This window comes from Camelina sativa, chromosome 5 (assembly GCF_030686135.1).
Source record: "Camelina sativa cultivar CO46 ecotype springtype chromosome 5, ASM3068613v1".
Taxonomy (NCBI): Eukaryota; Viridiplantae; Streptophyta; class Magnoliopsida; order Brassicales; family Brassicaceae; genus Camelina; species Camelina sativa.
Window position 1 is genome coordinate 7,441,686 of NC_141884.1, and position 18,918 is coordinate 7,460,603.

Consider the following 18,918-nt stretch of genomic DNA (forward strand, 5'->3'; position numbering starts at 1 on the left):
GCATAGTTACTTTTGCTAGATAATCACGTCATCTTCCGCTTGTTTTTGTGACATTTGAGTAGATCGTCCACTATGTAATATAAACACCTATACAATACCAATAAAAAATGTGGTTTAGTTTCTCTTGGAATAATGTTGTGGTGCAGTCTTCCACGTTTGTGAAATTAGAGTCTTTCTTTCCTTGGATCATATTTGCAATTTTGGCATTATACTGAATATAATTTGAGAATTTACTAAAGATTTTTGGAAATCAACAAACTGGTCAACACACATGCTTTATGCGTTAAGCATATCTATTATATACCTATTTATGAAGATTCTTATTTTGAATTTGGTTATGGCAAGCTAATTATTGTATCAACCTTTTTGATATTAAATGTTTGATATATAAAAAAAAGGCCTAGAAAAGACATCAAAACCAAAAGTATACAAAATGGCCTAGATAAGATTTGAGAGTTTATCAGAATTGTCTAGTTTCGTTCTTAGTTTATCAGAACGTCTTATAAAAACCACTAAGACAACTAATTGTATACTTTTGTTCATGAAAATCATATGTTATTTCTTGAGAGAAAAATAAGAGTGTTGCTCCAGTACGTAACGGGCGAATCATCAGATTACGCAATGGCGCAGCCTGGCGGAACCGAGACAAAAGCAAGCGACCTAGCCATCATAGTTATCACGCTTATGTTATTCGCCATCTTCGTCGTCGGTTTGGCTTCGGTTTGCTTTCGTTGGACTTCTCGCCAATTTCACTCTGCACAATCCATCATCAACCCGTTCACAGACTCCTCCGATGATGAATCCCGTATGAGTATTACGGCGGCGCGTGGGCTTGACGAGGCTATCATCAACTCGTTCCCAACGTTTCTCTACTCTGAGGTGAAGGAGCGTAGGATCGGGATAGGTGGAGTCGAGTGTGCGGTGTGTCTCTGTGAGTTTGAAGACGACGAAACGCTGCGTTTGATACCTAGTTGTTGTCACGTGTTTCATGCTGATTGCGTAAATGCTTGGCTCTCTGATCACTCCACGTGTCCGCTTTGTCGTGTGGATCTTTTCTTCCAACCGGGTGAGAGGAGCGTCTTGATTCCGGATCCAAATTCGGATCCTATCAATCAATTGGATGGTGTGACGTGGACCAATGTAAACAGAGCGTATCGGTCATGGTCAACGAGGTTGTCACAGTGTCGCGTCTCTCAGATATTACTCTCGAGATCGCATTCGACCGGACATTCTGTGGTTCAACCGGTAAATAATTTAGACCGGTTTACGCTCCGCAACTGACGAAGAAGAGGGTGGACCATGTGGCGTTGGTGTTACCTCAAGAGAGGAGCTCGCGGCAGGGATACAGAAGCAGAAGTGCCGGAAGCGAGAGGAGCATCTTCTCGTACCAACGGAATAATTACAACAATAATCGTCGGCCGCTGCGTTCAGTGAGTTTCTCCTTCGCTGATTGTGCATGGTCCACCTCCGGTAGTAAAGATGCGGTGGCTCCGTCCAAGAATTTACCAGATGATCGAGTGTAATGCAAATTTTTCTTGTGTGTATTTTGTCAACATAGTTTTGCGTTTTGAACATGACCTTTTTTTAATAAAAAAATATAGCATATAATTGAAAAACAATTGTCAGAAGTGGGATTTGAACCCACGCCCTCTTACGAAGACCAGAACTTGAGTCTGGCGCCTTAGACCACTCGGCCATCCTGACTTTGTTGACAAGTTGACTACGATATGTAAGATCATGAGACTTGTTATGATTGTTAAATTAACATCACCATCACAAAATCTAACATCAGACTATAGAGATACTCAAAACAAAATAAGAGAGGCAAGTCTAGTAAAATATTAAATATATCCAGAGAGTAAATCACTAATCAATCAATCTGTAATGTCGAAACAAAGCTTGGCTTCATCCCAAGGACCATTAATCTCAAACTTATACTCTTGCATCCTAATGAGCCAATAAGGACACACAACATTGACAAGAAGCACAAGAAGAAGAAAGACAAGGAAGAAGAGTGTATGCAGAGCAAAAATAGAGTAAAGCGTCAAACCCATGAGAGCAAAGGAGAAGACAAGATGCAACCCAAATGAGAATTTCTTGATACAGTAAGCAACGAGAGGAGCAAATAGGAAGACTTGTAGCGAGAAAAGCATCACAGCAAAGACATGGAGCCTAGAAGGAAGACGTGAAGCAACAAAGACTGAAGCAACGATTGAAGCATTGACAGATATGCAGCTCGTTAGATTCGGTGTATTGAGTGCTCCAGGAGCTCTAATGGTGGAGCCAGAGTAATCATGCAAGAAGAGGTGAAGCAGGAGGAGTGAAACCGTGACTGCCCATATCGAATCTGAGCTGATAGATCGCGTGAGCGTCTGGTAAATAGGAGCTAAGATGTAAAGCCCCGTGGTGAAGAAAGAGATGTTGACGAGGTAACGCAAGAGAAGACTCAAAGACAACATTTTTTCTTCGGTTAAGAGGAGAATTAAGAACCCAGATGCTAAAAGTGAGAGATCAAGTAGCAAAAGCGAGTTCTCGTCCAAAGATGATTCAAGAGTGTGAACCCAAACCAAGACTACAAGCGCAACGATGCAAAGGTATTGAGAGATTGAGACTGAGTCTTTCATCACCTTGAGCAAATCACGCCTCACTACGTTTGCGTTCATCACCATTTCTTCTAGGAACGATTCGTCGGTGTAGTTGTCGTCGTATCCGATTTGCATCCCTCCGTAAGCTACTTTTCTCCATTTGGGTCTCGGAATTGAGTCTCCTGCGAGATTCTTCTCCATTTGGGAGGTTCTGGTTTCTTGGATCCAAAAATTAGGGTTCTTAAGTAACCTTTGATCAAGCCCTGATTCGTCTAAAGATGGAAGATTCAATCGAGGGGAAGAGAACGCGTCGTAGGAACAAGGGGAAGATCTAGTGAAATTGTAAATTTGTAATGCTATTATTTGTAAATAAGAGAAAGTAGAGGGACTAATTGGAAAATAAAATAAAACACACAATTCTTGCAAAAAAAACTCGATGGTTTACAAAAAAAGTAAACAAAAAAGATTATTGATGATGATAGAAGAAACAAGAGTATTTCTTAAAAGTAAAATGATCAATCAAAATATGTGAGGCAATCAACCGCATAATGAGATTCCATTTGCGAGCCATCGAACCCATGTTTACCAGTTCAGTCATCTTCTTCTTCGTCTTCATCATCTTCATCTTCCTCCTCAGATGCTTCTTTAAGCCACTGAATGAATGTATCGCATTGTTTAAGATATACTTTGTCAGCTTCATCCGCGCCTGCTTTCTCTTCAGCCCATCTCAAGATGGCATCTTCTTGCAACACGTCTTTGTCATATAGAAGATGCAGGATTTGTGTAAACAAAGGGCCCAACTCTTTGGGAGATTCCTGACACATCTCTTCAAACTTCATAATCACTTCTATCTGTTCATCAATTTTCTTCACATAGAACCCGAGAAGCTCCTTCCATTTTGTAATGATACTCGCGGCGTTTTTATACAACTCACTTGCAGAGTTGTGTGGAGTATCAACTGCCAGTTTCATCATCGAGTAGAATGTTGCTCCTGCACAATCTGCAGATTCCATGTTGTACGACAACCGTAGCCCGTTAATCTCCAGAGTTACAAGGTCCACTTTGATATTCTCTTCAACAGCCCTTAAGACTGTACCTTCAACCTCTTTCTCAAAGTAATCATAGTCATCATTGGGATCATTCATATCAGTGTTGATACTATCAGCATCAGATTTCAACTCTCCAGAAGTTGGGACAACACTTTCATCATCGGTGTCATCATCGTCTATTGCCTGAGTAATCTCCGCAAGTTTATCCTCGGGGATTGGTGCAACTGAATGCTTCCACTCCTCATCATGAGCCCCTTCACATACTTCCCATATGTAACCTGCTCCATCAGGACCAAGCTCAGATGCTTTGGACTCCATTTGCAAATTTAGGCCTGACAATTGATCTGCAGTCGCGCTGCTACTATCAGCATATTCCAGCTCATCATCGCTGTCTTCTGTCGTTGGCTGTTGAAGCAGTGAAACCTTGGAGTACGCAGGCACAACAAAGTCCCGCCCAACAACAACATTAAAAGACAAAACAACACCAGGCTGCAGAACAGCTCCTGCTCTGATTTTCACCCCATCACAGACGATAGCATTCCTTATCTCACACCCATCTTCAATCGTCACATTGTTCCATATGTACGAGCCTTCTATCACGACATTTGATCCAATACAACATCCATTCCCAATAACCGAGTTCAAGATTTTATCCCCATCACCAATTTTAGTGCCATATCCAATGACAGAAGAAGCTCCAACATCAGCAGATCGTGACAGAACAGCATCACAAGCCCGGTATATCCCTTGTCTCCCGAGCCTTAAAGGGCGGTTTCCACTAAAATTTATATCTGGTACATAAGGATACGTCCACCTCTGAATTATATCTTTACTAACCGTGTCATAGCTTCGGAAATTATCAATCCTAGCAGCATAGCTCGAATGAATCTCATGAGTGAAAATCTTGTAACCCATAATATCATCAACAAGCACACCTTTGACAAAATGACGACGAAGATGTTGATAATCAAAGTTATCCTCAAAAAGACTAAGCACCTCAGGGGAACATATGTCAATGTAACAATCCTGCATATCATTACACACTAACACAGAAGGATTACTTTCCAACAACGACTTATCTAAGCAAACTGACCCACTTGGATGATCAATCTTATCCTCCTCGTAATGAAGAAGCTGCTTTGTCAAAGGATCTACAGCAATGAAAAGCTGATCCGTTCCTAATCTTGACTGATGAGTAAGTGACGAAGATTTAGACTGCTTAATAACCATAGTCATGATAGCTTTCTCATCCTTCTTCTTCCTATCTCTATGTTCTTGAATCAAATCAGCCAGCGGCATATTACTCACAGTATCACCACTAACGAGAACGAAATCACCTTGAATCTGAGACGTCTCGGTCTGTTGTTCATACATGTAACGCAAAGCATCTCCAGCACTGATGGATTTGTGAGACTCGATCGTTCTCACAACCAAGTTTGGGTGAGAGTACCACTCAGATTTCTCAAGATACTCGATAATCTGAGTCGAATGAGCACAGCAGAACACGAATACTTCTTCTATCCCAGCGTATTCGAGCCATGCCAATGTGTAATCAATCATCGGGACATTCACTATTGGTAACAGTACCTTTGGGCGTTCTAGGGTTACGGGACGGAATTTTGTGGCGAAGCTATCGGCGAGTAGAATTGCTTGCAACCGTTGACGACTTTGTTCCTCCGCATCCTCTGAAACCCTAGCGCCGCCGCCGCCTTTCTTCTGAGCACCCATATCTCCTCCGTCTCTCTCACTGATCAAATTTGATTTTGATTTCACGAAGAAAGAATCTAAAACCCTGAGTAATATAAACTGAAGTTGACAAATTGAGAAATTGACAAATCTCACTGATCAAATTATTTCACGAAGAAAGATATTTATTTTTATAAACATAATAGTACGGCTAATTATATTTACATAAAATTTTATATTTTTATATTTTTAAAATTTTTATTTTTTAAATTAAAAAAAAGGAAAACTAACAAAATTAATATATTTTTATTGTATATTATTTATATTATATGTGTTTTTAATAAAATTTAACATATGTAAGAAAATAATAATTTATTAAGCATGTATATTAAGTAATAAATAATGAATAACAATAGTTAAAAAAATAACAAAAATTATTTAACATAGTTTAAGACGGATATAAATTGCAGTTATCGTTGTAATATAGTTATTTTTTGTAAGTAAGTACACAAAATCTTGAAAGAATAATAAATTTAAAAATAAAAAAGTTCAATACATGATGTGTATTAGGATAGTTTTACATGTTTTATTTTAAAGATTTTAATGCGTGTAGTAATAGGAGAAACCTGGAAAAAAAATATAGAAAAAATGAGTTTGTAGGAATCAATTTTTGGTTAATTGATGAAAATTGACAAAAGTATTACTTATGAAACTATGACATATAAAAGAATAATATTTAGGATATTTTTGAATTTCCAAAATTTTGTGGATGTTAACTGATTATTTTTATTGTTAAATTTAAAATACTAACCAATTATTATCTCATATGATGCTCATATAATGTTTGTTATTAAAATTTTAACTCTAATCTATGAAAATTATAGTTTTACGATGAAATAGATAGTTAAATGTGATTACTAAACTAAATGTCTAACAATGAAATTTATTTTAGATTACAAAATTTCAAATATTAATATGTATCATTTTTAAAAATTTCATTTAAGAATATTAGTAATTTTTTTATGTTTGATTTTATAATTTCAACACATGTATTTTTGTAATACATATGTTAAAACAGAAGATAATTTGAAATAAATTATAATTTATAGGAATGAATCTTCAGTTATTTGATGGGAATGTCTCTATATCTTTATATATGTTTTTATTTTATAAATTTCACTCATTTAAAATTGATTATGACATGAGGTAAAATTAGTACTTATGAGATAACAACATAACAAATATCTTAAATAATGTTAATTCAGGTTTTTTTGTGAATTATATTTTGTTAATTTTTATTTGTATTTTTAATTCTTACTAAAATATAGATTGATATGATGTATTAATTGTGTTTGATATAAAATTATTTAGTTCTATGCATTAAGATGAAATGTGTAACTAAACTTAAAATCTGGTTTATTATGATGGTATAGTATTTTTTTTAACCGACTTCTTTATTACGATAAATTATGATGGTACTACTCCCTGTACTATAAAAGTTTTTGGGTAAAAGCACAAAGATAAAACGCCTAATCGGAGCCTAGACGGTATCTGGGCAGTGACCTAGCGCCTAGGACGCTTAATCGGAGCCTAAACGGTTTTAAGACGGTTTAGGCGTTTACAACATAAAATATTATATAATTATGTACAAATATATGTTAAAAAAAAAATTATAAATTATAAACAAAAGTAAGAAAATACATTTATTTAAGTTATATTAACAACATATAAACATTTATAATTACATATACAGATATAAAACTTATTAATTTAAATATATGTAATTAAAAAATAAAAAAGGAATATTAAAATTAAATTAATGTAATTTTAAGCGGTTCAGGCGGTTATTTAGGCGTCTGCAGAACGTCTAGCACCTAGGCGGCACCTAAGCGGCTACTGGCCATCTAGACCGCTTTCCTTTTTTTTAAACCTTTTTACAAAAAGACGTCTTTCCCAGTCATGGCTCATGGGTAAATATATAATAAAAGAGGAGAAGAAAAGAGAGGAGGAAAGTAAGCGAATATAATAAGTTTAATGAAGTGAGAATATAAAGCAGAGTTGATCAAATGAGTTCCCCAATCCAAAACATACTTAAAGTCCTCCTAATCAATACAATAAAAGTACAATGCATTTCTCTTCAGGGCTTGACACCTCAGCCTTAACTTTCAACCTGGTATTGATACATCAGTTAAAATCATTAGCCAGTAAAATTATAACAAATAATACAGATCAGCTTTTTCTTTGCCATGTCACATAATTATCTCGATTTGTTGTTCTTCCCCGTTTTAGCGATGCGTTTAGCTTTCAATTTTTTGATCCGCCAAACGCACTTGTGAACCTCAAACTTGTAAATTGAAGGGAGGACTGAGATAGCAGCGTTGAGAGACGCATCGTTGAGGATTGATTTAGGCATTTGGTTCTTGATGAAACGTTTTGGAGGCTGCTTTGGTCTTGTGCTCTTGCCGTTGTTTACATCAGAAAGCTCCATACTTTGGCTTGATACGTAAGAGAAAAGAGATTCATAAGATCCTAAATTCACCACTACAACAAAAAAAAGTTAGGATTTTTTTCTTCATATATATGTCCACAGCTTCGATTAAACAAAAATTTGATTCCTGTACTAATCTAATCGAAGGGGGAAAAAGTTAGGTCTTTCAATCAATATACGTTAAAATCAGACACAAACCTTGACAAAGAAGATGAAGAAAATCGAATAGGTTCCGATTTTGCTCGATCCAGAGAGAAGAGAGCGCGGCGGAGAGAGACCATCAGACCAAACAAGTCAATATAATGAAAGGGTTTAGGGTCTAACCAAATTCACTTTATTTTATATTCTAACCGGTTCCAGTTATCTACAATTTAAACTATGTAGTTTGGTTTTTTTTTTTTTTTTTGTGTGTGTGTGGCTAATGTTGCAAATTAGAGACAACATTATTTGGGGAAAGAGACAAGTCACTATAACTTAAATGTGTTGTTGTTGTTGTATGTGAACGAAATGCATAGACATATCACACATATGTCATTGTCAACAACTTAACATTGACAAATTATATGATTAAAGAGTCAAGATGGACAAATTTGATATTTTACATATAAATGAGTCTATAATAGTATTATTAATTTGTGTTTAAGTTTTATTTTACTCATCAATACAATAAAACTAGGATATGTTGCTCTGTTTTTCTGACATATCAGCCTTAACATTGAAGCTGGTGTTGACATCTAAAAAAAAATCAGCAGTCTATCAAATTAAAATAATTAATATATCTCAGCATCCTAGGGAAGTTGGGCTTAAAGTGTTTTGGTAATGAGAAGTGTTAATAGACCACATGATTGATCAAAGCCCAAATAAAGAAGTGTGTTGTGTTAGTCATAATAGCTTCTATTTTGCTCTCTAGCACATATACAAATTTTGGAGTGAGATTTATGGCTAAAATTATAGCTATGGGAAAAGTTTTCTAAAGATAATAGTAATTAAAAGAGTTGTTGGGCACAATCTGGATCCTGTCAAGGTAATTTGCTGAATCACCATAAATTTCTTCAACAAAGAATACAAATTTGAAGTAAAAGTAATTTTTTCTGGAGAGGTAGGGTGTTTTCTTTGGACAACATAATCATTTTTGTTATAACATATTTTATCTTTAAACTTATTTGGTTGTTTATATAATTATTTTTCCAGTTATTACGTTATCAATATGATTATTACAGAAAGAAAACATTTTTTTCAAAAATCTCTATACAAAACAAATAACTCAAACCAACATATATATTTTATAAGGAAAAATTAAGCTAAGAATTTATTTACAATATTAACTATTAACTAAAATAAAAGTAAAATAAGTAATTTGTGACACAAATTAGTTGACTGATATTTTGGTTTTCTTTATGGATCAGACTTAAAACATTGTTTAGAATAATAAAATAAGATTTTTGTTGTTTTCTTAAAGTAAAATAATTTTTCACTAAAAGAAGATACAAGAAAGAAAATTCATAATCTTCTGTTTTTGCTAAGAGGATGTAATTTAAGTGGTTACCTTATAAATATTAAAATGCATAAAGTATACAATAAATTTGAGCAAAATCAGAATACTAAATTCCAATTTTTACAAGATTTTTAAATGCTCAATCTTATTTATCTTAAAGTACAATTAATTATTAAAAATAGTCTGCATACCAACAAGTTCCAAACACATTAAGAAAAAATTACAAACAACATACAAAAAAAACACAACAAAATAATAATAAAAAAGGAAAAAAATCAACCCCGCAGCGTAGGGCAGGTACTATCCTAGTAAGTTTAATGAAGTGAGAATATAAAGCAGAGTTGATCAAATGAGTTCCCCAATCCAAAACATAGTTTTTAGCCACTAAATTCAAACAGAAGACCTTTAAGGGTTAAGAAGAAAGGCACCAACAGGAGTGTCCTCTTATCTCTTTCTCCGACCACATTCTCAGTACGTCAATCTCAGCTTCTCCACTGCTCCAAGACCGTAATGTGCAAGTGGCATGTTGTCGTCCTTCAAAAACCCAGTTTTTCCAAATAGCTTCTGCTGGTTTGCTGGAATTCCCAACTCCCCTGCAATTTTTTCTTTCAGACTTCCCACGGTTTCGGATAACGACTGCACTGTGATCTTGAGGACTACACCAGTTTTCACACAAATCGTGAATGTAGATAAACCCTGAAAATGGTTAAATGTTAAATCAGGTACAACTCAGAGTCAGAGGAACCCCTGAAAATAATGGTCAATGCTGATTAGATACAATTGAGACGAAACAAATACGTTATGAGGAAAAAACATTACCGGATGATGAGCACAAAACTCGTCTTCTTGAAGCTTTTCTCTCTTTGTCTCTGGTTCCTCATGTAGAGGCGGTGGTGGATGCATCATTATCTTCGGCTCTGCTTTATCATGTAGAGGAGGTGGGGGTATCATCCCCACTGGAGGACGAGCAAACAGAGATGATGTTCTCTTTGGCTCTGGTTTCTCATGTAGAGGACGAGGAGGTGGTAATGGTATCATCCCCAGTGGTAGTGGACGAGCACACAGAGATGATGCCAGCTTCATCGTTGGTATCCCCCCCAGTGGTAGACGAGGAGGAAACTTGGTGTATTCAGCAATTTTCTGCTTGAAAAGATGATGATCAGGATCTTCGGGATAGACAAAGCTGCATGATGATGAAACACCACGGCCAGCATAGCACTTCTTCAGCGTCTCCTCCATCGCCAATCCCCCTCTGGCGGCCATTCTTGAAAGTCTCTCCATCATAATACTTTTGAAATCAACATCATCTGGAGGAGGTGGTAGTGAAGTTTGAATCATTCTTCCCTAGAAAGAGCCTGAAGAATTTTGTTTTTAAAAAAACATAGAGAAGCGTTACACGTCTTTTTGGAATGGACTATTATTTATATAACTGGTTTATAAAAATCGCCTAAACAAGCTCTCTATCAGATCTACACAGAGAGGCTCCTTTAGTATAAGATTTCTAGGTCGAAATACAATACTGAGAGAAAGAAATCGATCGAGAGAGGGGGATAGAAAAAAAAAACACCGTACGTACCTCCTTAGTCGTGACGCCGAGAAGAACCGGATCGAGAGAGATCGGACGCTGATCGAGATAGAACAATAATAAAAGAAAAAAATCGAAATAAGCAAAAATTAGATATAGAAATCCATGTTTTATAAAACTATCTCAACAAAATACTTTAAATTATTCTTATTAACAAAAATATATTTTTGTGAAAATAGTTAAATGCTAATATATCTTTATCTATAATTTGAAATCTGGTATAAATGAAACAAAGTTAATGGTAAACTTACATTTTATCCATTAAAATTTCTTAAATAAATGTATATTCATAGTGGAAAACTATAATAGATTATTCACATCTTATTATATAAAGTTTGATGACAAAATTACTCATTAACAAGATCGTGACACGTGTCAATTGTATCATTCAGATGTTGACACATGTCAATTCTAAGTTTATTAAAATTTTAAAAAATAAATATGTAAAAATTCAGAACCTATCATAAAAAAACTTTATATAAAAGTAAAATAGAGAAAAGAAAACTTAATTTAAAAGATCATTATAAGGAGAGTATATATAGAGATATCAATAAATTCGAAATTATAATATAGTTTATTTATTTTAATTTTAATTTGCTAATTTTACAAGAAAATTTACTTTTTATATAAGATAAAAAAATGATTGTGAAAATATACAACTAACTACTGTTTCTAAAAAATGTATATAGTAGATTTGTAAATATATATACATTAGTGTATTATAGCAAAAAGAAAAAACAACTATTTTCTATAATTAAAAGTTTATATCTTTACTTTTATACATTGTTTTTACTTATGAAAAGAACTAAATATATATTCTTTGTTAAATTTAATTTTATTTAAATAACTTTGAACTCATTTACAACTATTTTCTTTAACTAAAAGTGTATCTATATACTTTTTTTTTCAACCAAACAATAAATTAAAAGAAAATTCATTGGTTAGTTGTCCAAGCTGGAGGGAAAAAGTTTACAAAAGAAACTTCAGAAAGAAGAGAGCGCGGAGCACGTGCAAGACAATCTGCCTTCGTATTTGATGCACGCGGGATCCAAGAGATATAGAATAGTGGTGTAAATACTCACCCTTACATAAAGAAAAAGATGGTTGAAGTAAAAAAAAAGATAGATCGTCTCATATTTTTTCCACCAATCAAATAATTTATTCAAAAAGACTGCTATTATAATATATAAAAAGGAGTATATAATATTAACGTATGCGTTTTTGTAACTATAAAAATGTTAAAGAGACATATAATAGGTTATTTAATGTATTCGTAAAGACAATTTGTTGGTAGTAGTAAAGACTAAAGAGTACAATTTAACAGTAAAATATATTTGTGTTTACAAATACACTTTTAGTGGTAATGTATATAGTAGATTTGTAAATAGATATACATTAGTGTATTATAGCAAAAAAAAAAACAACTATTTTCTATAATTAAAAGTTTATATCTTTACTTTTATACATTGTTTTTACTTATGAAAAAAAATTAAATATATATTCTTTGTTAAATTTAATTTTATTTTAATAACTTTGAACTCATCTACAACTATTTTCTTTAACTAAAAGTGTATCTATATATATATTTTTTCCAACCAAACAATAAATTAAAAAAAATTGCATCGGTTAGTTGTCCAAGTTGGAGGGAAGGGGTTTACAAAAGAAACTTCAGAAGAGAACGCGGAGCACGAGCAAGACAATCTGCCTTCGTATTTGACGCACGTGGGATCCAAGAGATATAGGATAGTGGGAAGGACTCCAGCGAGTTAAACTCATCGAGCAGGTTGGAGAAGGACGGTCAATCTTCAGGGACTGCACAATAGTGAGTAACTCAGCACAATTAGTCTCGAAATGTTGACAAGCGATCCCTGCAGCACGTATCCGCTCAATAACCTACAACAATGCTTCTAACTCCGAATGTAGGGAGGAGGGGCCGTCTTAGACACTTGGCCCCCAACAACAAGGTTTGCTCCTCACCAACGCGATACTACCAGCCCAAAACTGAATGCACATTGGTTGCTTTTCCAGAACCATCAATCTGACAACCAGGTGAAGAAACCTAGACATCTGAAGACGGAGATGGAGCTGACATGACCGCCGAAAAGGGAGCGCTTCTTCCCAAGCTAACTTATCGTCCAAAGCCTTAGCAATTATATCATTCGCCTCGATCTCTAAACCTTGAAAAACTTTTTTATTTTTGGCCTTTTAGATTGCCCCTAATATCCATTGTAATTGAAGAAGTTGATCAGGATCACCCTGTTGAGAGGCATTCCTCTAGAAAACAGAATTCAAATTCGAGTACACCGACTCATATGGAAAACCCTCTGACAAGACTATAGTCGGAGATAAATCCCAAACTTCACACGAGCGAGGGCATTCAAAGAAAACATGATTAATAGTCTCAACCGCAGAGTCGCACCATTTACACCAAATATCATATTTGACAAATTCGTGTATTAATTTATTTTTATAGATAGGTTGTACTTACTAAAAATATTTATTTTATATTCTTTGTTAAATTTAATTTTATTTTAAAAATTCTAAACCCGCACATCGGGCGGGTCCTAATCTAGTGTATCATAAATGACAACACAAGATTTTCTAATCCAGAATCATCCCCTATATAATAAAACACAAGTACACAACTTTTTTGTAGACTATATAATATGTATTATAAAATTAATTATTTGATATTTGATAGGTTATAGGTTATATATGTTATAACTATTAATTAAATCTCGATTTAAGATCCTCTTAAAAATATATTCGAAAGAATATCATCAAATCTCCAAAGAATATTTAATTAACCATATATAGGTAACAAATTTTCAAAACTTAATTACTCTTCCGCGGATTAAAAGTGATTTCCGATTATATTTTTTTTTACAGGGTAACAAAATCCAAGCAGAAGTGAAGAAGGAGGATGTTACGAAATTTAAGAAAGTTCTCACAAAAGAGAATTGGAAAATCATTGAGAAATTTTCAGTCACCAAAGTGCTAGAGCACGGGTTGATTTTAATTACTAGATTTTAACCGTGTACGAGCACGGATACGGTTACAAACAAGCACATATTGTCCAAAAAACATTTTTAAACAATCACATAAATTATATTTTATAGAAAAAAGTGCAATATAAATAAAATGAATTTCAACGCGTGCTCTAGTACGGGTCCTAATCTAGTGCTATTATTATTATTACAATTGTTTAAAATCACATGGGATACAATTACTAAACAAAATCCAGGTTCTTAGTTTTTTTACTAGCTAGCCTTATACGTGAGTTTACATGCATATATGTAGTTTATACGGTCATATGAAATTGTTTATATATGTAGTGTTCGTAACATGTTTTCTATTTTAAGTTTTAGTATGCTTTTACATTTATTTTTTACTAGATTGGGACCCGTACTCTAGCACGGATTGAAATTTTTTTTTTTATTATAATTTTAGAATAAAATACAATTCTGAAGATCACGATTAATGCTAGATTAGGACCTTAAAAACTTTTAAAATCAATCATATAAATTATATTTTATTCTAAACTTATAATATAAATAAAAGGAATTTCAACCCGTGCTCTAGCACGGATCCTAATCTAGCATTAAGGTTTAATTTTTAGTAAATATAATACGATCCCGAATATCAAGATTAATCTTGTTTAATTAGCGAGACTTGATTCCTTTTTTATGATTGAGAGTATATTTTTATCCCTTTAATAACTATTTTATTGATGTAGTTTATCAATAAAATCTGTAGAAAATAAATTGGTAAAATTGTGATTCTAGATATTTAGAACCATATACGTGATCTTCCGAAAATAAAGTTTGGAATACCCATGAACTATTAATTTGGAAAAACCCGTTTAAGATTTTCGGGTTTATTTGTTACAATTAATATATAGATTAATTTATAACTTATATATAACCTATTTGTAACCATTTATTAAAATTATAAAGTCTACCAAAACTATGTTATGTATTTTTGTTTTATTATAAAGGAGATTTTATAATTTTCAAACCAAAACAATGCGTTTGAACGGTTTGATACAACAAAACTCTTAATTTCACGCTTATACAATCACATTGAGGGATGTGAAGAAATGCAAGTTGATTAGGTAAAGTTCACTGTCTCTAACTTTCTAACGTTCATTTTTTCATTTTCGGTGTCCAACGTTCGACTGTTAAATCTATAGTGACAAATTAATTATTTTTTTATATTTAAATTAAATTGAAGCAAAAATCTAATTTCAATATTTGGTTTGAAAAGTGTTTGAGAAGTGAAAATCGATGGACCGGCCAATATTGGAGGCAGTAAACAACGAGTTCCTGGCGATCAACGATGACAACGAGTTTGGGGACAAAGTGGATAATCGCGAAGATGGTGTTGAGGACCGGAGAGTGGAGAACCTGACGTTCCCTTCATATTCTACCGTTTACCGTTTAGTTGATGAACACTCGAGCCCTTCTTGTATCGATGATGAGTTGATGAATATGATTTTGAATAATTTAATAATTTGTTATTGTCTAATGAAATTTGTTTGGCACATTGTGTTTTGGTTTTCAAGTGACTCCTCCAAGTAATGATTGGATCTTGTGTGTATTATTGAACACTCCATGTTGCGTTAATGTTTTGGATGAAACCTGCACGAGTTAACTAACATCAAATTTTTAATAATGTTTGCTATATTTAATTTAAGTCAATGATGATGGTCGTGAATTACATCAGCTGGTATTGTTTGTTCTTTTTAGTTTTTAGACTATGTGCATAGTAGATAGTTTATAGTTGTCACGATGTCAATTGATAAACACTTTACTTTTGTTGTTGATATAACCAAAAAAAAATAATTAGATCAATTATTACTATATACGTTTTGTCATATATGTCCGAGGTTAATTTTCGGATGCCTATTCTATATTGAGATGTCAATTTTGGTGACCAAGTAAATTATGTGGTAGGCTAAGGATAGTAGCTAGCTGATAACACAATCTTATTATATAAAGCTTGATGTGAAAGTTACTCATTGACAAAATTGTAACACATGTTAAATATATTGATTAGATGTTGACAAATGCTAATTTTTTTTTGATAAACGTAGTAAGACAGCTAATTATATTTACAGAATTTTACATGCTTATATTTTTAAAAAAATTAGTTTTCAAAATCAGAAAAGAAAACTAACAAAATCAATATATTTTCATCTTATGCTAATTATATTATACATATGTTCTCCATAAAATTTGACATTTGTAACCTAAAACTTAATTTATTAAGCATGTATATTAATCAATAAATAATTAATAGCAAAGTTAAAAACCTTTATTATAATTTAACATAATTTAAGTTGGATATAAATTGTATTTATCGTTGTAATATAATTTTTATTATAAAATACACAAAACCTTTAAAGAATAATAAACTTAAAAAGAAAAAAATTAAATACATAATGTGTTCCATTTTAAAGACTTTTATGCATGTAGACTATATGCTTACATGTAGTAATATGAGAAACCTAGGAAAAAAATGAGGTTATAGGAATGAATTTTTGGTTAATTGATGAAAATTGACAAAAGTATTACTTATGAAATTATGACATTAAGAATAATATTTTGGATATTTTTGGATTTCCAAAAATTTATTGATTAGATGTTGACACATGTCAATTTTTTTTTTGATAAACGTAATAGGAAATCTAATTATATTTACAGAATTTTACATGTTTATATTTTTTAAAAAATTAGTTTTCTAAATCAAAAAGGAAAACTAAAAAAATCAATATATTTTCATCTTATGCTAATTATATTATACGTGTGTTCTCAATAAAATTTGACATTTGTAATCCAAAACTTAATTTATTAAGCATGTATATTAATCAATAAATAATTAATAGCAAAGTTAAAAAGAATAACATAAGTTATTTAACATAATTTAAGTTGGATATAAATTGTATTTATCGTTGTAATATAATTTTTTATTGTAATTGAAACAACCCGACCTTTTTTTTTTAATAATTAAATACAATATAAACAATTATGCAGCCTATACTACTAACTTAAACCAATAACAACCTGTACACACAGCGGAAACATACCAACCATACAAAACCATTACAACATCAATACAATAACAATCCTAAGCATTCTATCCATCAACCTAGCATATCTCTATCCAAGGTTCCAACAACATATCCAACAATCCAATAACACACAAACGAGACCCTAGATCATCCTCCTCCTCATCGCCATGATTCCACAACACAAACCTGCACACCACAAACAACAATTGAGATGCGTAAGTATTATCACAAATACTTAGTGAGGAAATCCTCCCATCTACTGGGCTATACACACAAGCAACTGAGAAATCAATGCTTAACAAATGACAACCAAACACAAACAAACCAGGAAAAATCATGAAACAAGCAACTTGGTGTCGACCGACACCAGAGAGGTGTCGATCGACACTCCCTTCGCAGACGCGAACTTCAGGCTTAGATAAGCTATGGTCATGCACTCACCTTATCAACTGATTATAACAACCAATACAACCAGTTGAGACCCTCCTAACGTCTGAAACAGTCCAGAAACGCCCTACAACAAGCTACACAACCAAAAACGACTTATAGCAAAACTGGACAGAAGCATCAGAAAAGAACAGTCTCAAAGACGGAACCCTAAAATGAAAACCAACCGTTAACTAACAAATCGCTCCGGTGAAAAGCTATCCCTAGACGTCACGAAGCTTCCCACAAAATTTCAGCACGATCAGGAACCAGACGAGACCACGATCTCAATTACAATCCCCGATAGTTCCAACTCGCGTCTGAGAAACGTGACTCACGAAACTGCCAATAACTCATCGAATTTAAATCCAAAACTACTTCTGTAAAAAGGAGAATGACGATGAAAGACTTGGGAATAAACCTACCAAATTTCATTACCTTTGAGAACGATTTGATATGCCGAAACTGTTTCCTCCCAAACCCTAACGATTCTGCTCTTTCTCCTTTAATCTCCTTCACACCACAATAGGCTCTCTCCTCTCTCTCTATCTCTGCAAACGGCGACCAGACACCCTAAAACCTTTAATTTGTCGCTTCTCCACTTATATACTCAGTTTAGATAACTAAACCAAACCAACCAAACCAAAATCGCGAATTAAAACAAACCCAACGAACCCAAAAACAGTGGTGTCGATCGATTCCACAAGGGTGTCGATCGACACTCCTGCCAAAACCGCATAATCTGGTTCGCGGATGTTACAGTAATATACACAAAACCTTTAAAGAATAATGAACTTAAAAAGAAAAAAATTCAATACATGATGTGTATTAGTATAGTTTTACATGTTTTATTTTAAAGATCTTAATGCATATAGACTACAAGCTTACATGTAGTAATATGAGAAACCTGGAAAAAAAATGAGGTTGTAGGAATGAATTTTTGGTTAATTGATGAAAATTGACAAAAGTATTACTTATGAAATTATGACATATAGAAGAATAATATTTTGGATATTTTTGGATTTCCAAAAATTTTGTGGATGTTAACTGATTTTTTTACAGATTATTTTTATTGTTAAATTTAAAACACTAACCAATACATATTATCTCTCATACGATGCTCATATTATTTTTTTATTAAATTTTCTAACTCTAATCTATGAAGAAGTGAATTATAGTTTTACGATGAAATGGATAGTTAAATGTGATTACTAAACTGAATGTCTAACGATGAAATTTATTTTAGATTAAAAATTCTTCAAACATTAATATGTATCATTTTTTAAATTTTTTTTTAAGAATATTAGTAATTTTTTATGTTTGATTTTATAATTTCAACATATGTATTTTTGTAATGCATATATTAAAACATAAGATAATTCGAAATAAATTAAAATTTATAGGAATTAATCTTCAGTTATTTGATGAGAATGTCTCTGGCTATATATTTATATATGTTTTTATTTTATAAATTCCACTCATTTAAAATTGATTATGACATAAGGTAAAATTAGTACTTATGAGATAACAA

At 32.9% G+C, this 18,918-nt stretch overlaps 2 protein-coding genes, 1 long non-coding RNA gene, 1 other non-coding gene and 2 pseudogenes across 6 annotated transcripts; 1 reads left to right on the forward strand and 5 right to left on the reverse strand.

Annotated features, from left to right (window-relative positions):
• The first annotated feature begins 355 nt into the window (after window positions 1–355).
• Window positions 356–1,616, forward strand: LOC104786054 (RING-H2 finger protein ATL38 pseudogene; annotated as a pseudogene). Its single transcript, XR_015557068.1, has one exon. The product of XR_015557068.1 is annotated as an RING-H2 finger protein ATL38 pseudogene (transcript).
• Window positions 1,617–1,620: 4 nt separating this feature from the next.
• TRNAL-CAA (transfer RNA leucine (anticodon CAA)) lies at window positions 1,621–1,704 on the reverse strand. Its single transcript has one exon. It is a non-coding gene; the product is annotated as a tRNA-Leu (tRNA).
• Window positions 1,705–1,829: 125 nt separating this feature from the next.
• On the reverse strand, window positions 1,830–2,864 carry LOC104786055 (phosphatidylinositol N-acetylglucosaminyltransferase subunit C pseudogene; annotated as a pseudogene). The gene has a single exon (XR_015598483.1). The product of XR_015598483.1 is annotated as a phosphatidylinositol N-acetylglucosaminyltransferase subunit C pseudogene (transcript).
• A 121-nt stretch (window positions 2,865–2,985) lies between these two features.
• Window positions 2,986–5,507, reverse strand: LOC104786056 (uncharacterized). Its single transcript, XM_010511379.3, has one exon. It carries the CDS (start codon window positions 5,360–5,362, stop codon window positions 3,176–3,178), a length of 2,187 nt encoding a protein of 728 aa, XP_010509681.1. The 5' UTR covers window positions 5,363–5,507; the 3' UTR covers window positions 2,986–3,175.
• A 1,848-nt stretch (window positions 5,508–7,355) lies between these two features.
• On the reverse strand, window positions 7,356–8,151 carry LOC147943354 (uncharacterized). Its single transcript, XR_015598143.1, has 2 exons — window positions 8,007–8,151; window positions 7,356–7,861 (listed from the first exon to the last, which is right to left on the reverse strand). It is a non-coding gene; the product is annotated as an uncharacterized LOC147943354 (long non-coding RNA).
• A 1,280-nt stretch (window positions 8,152–9,431) lies between these two features.
• On the reverse strand, window positions 9,432–11,110 carry LOC104786057 (uncharacterized). The gene is made up of 3 exons (XM_010511380.2): window positions 10,880–11,110; window positions 10,123–10,658; window positions 9,432–9,999 (listed from the first exon to the last, which is right to left on the reverse strand). Exons 2-3 carry the CDS (start codon window positions 10,639–10,641, stop codon window positions 9,772–9,774), a joined length of 747 nt encoding a protein of 248 aa, XP_010509682.1. The 5' UTR covers window positions 10,642–10,658; window positions 10,880–11,110; the 3' UTR covers window positions 9,432–9,771.
• Window positions 11,111–18,918: the final 7,808 nt, after the last annotated feature.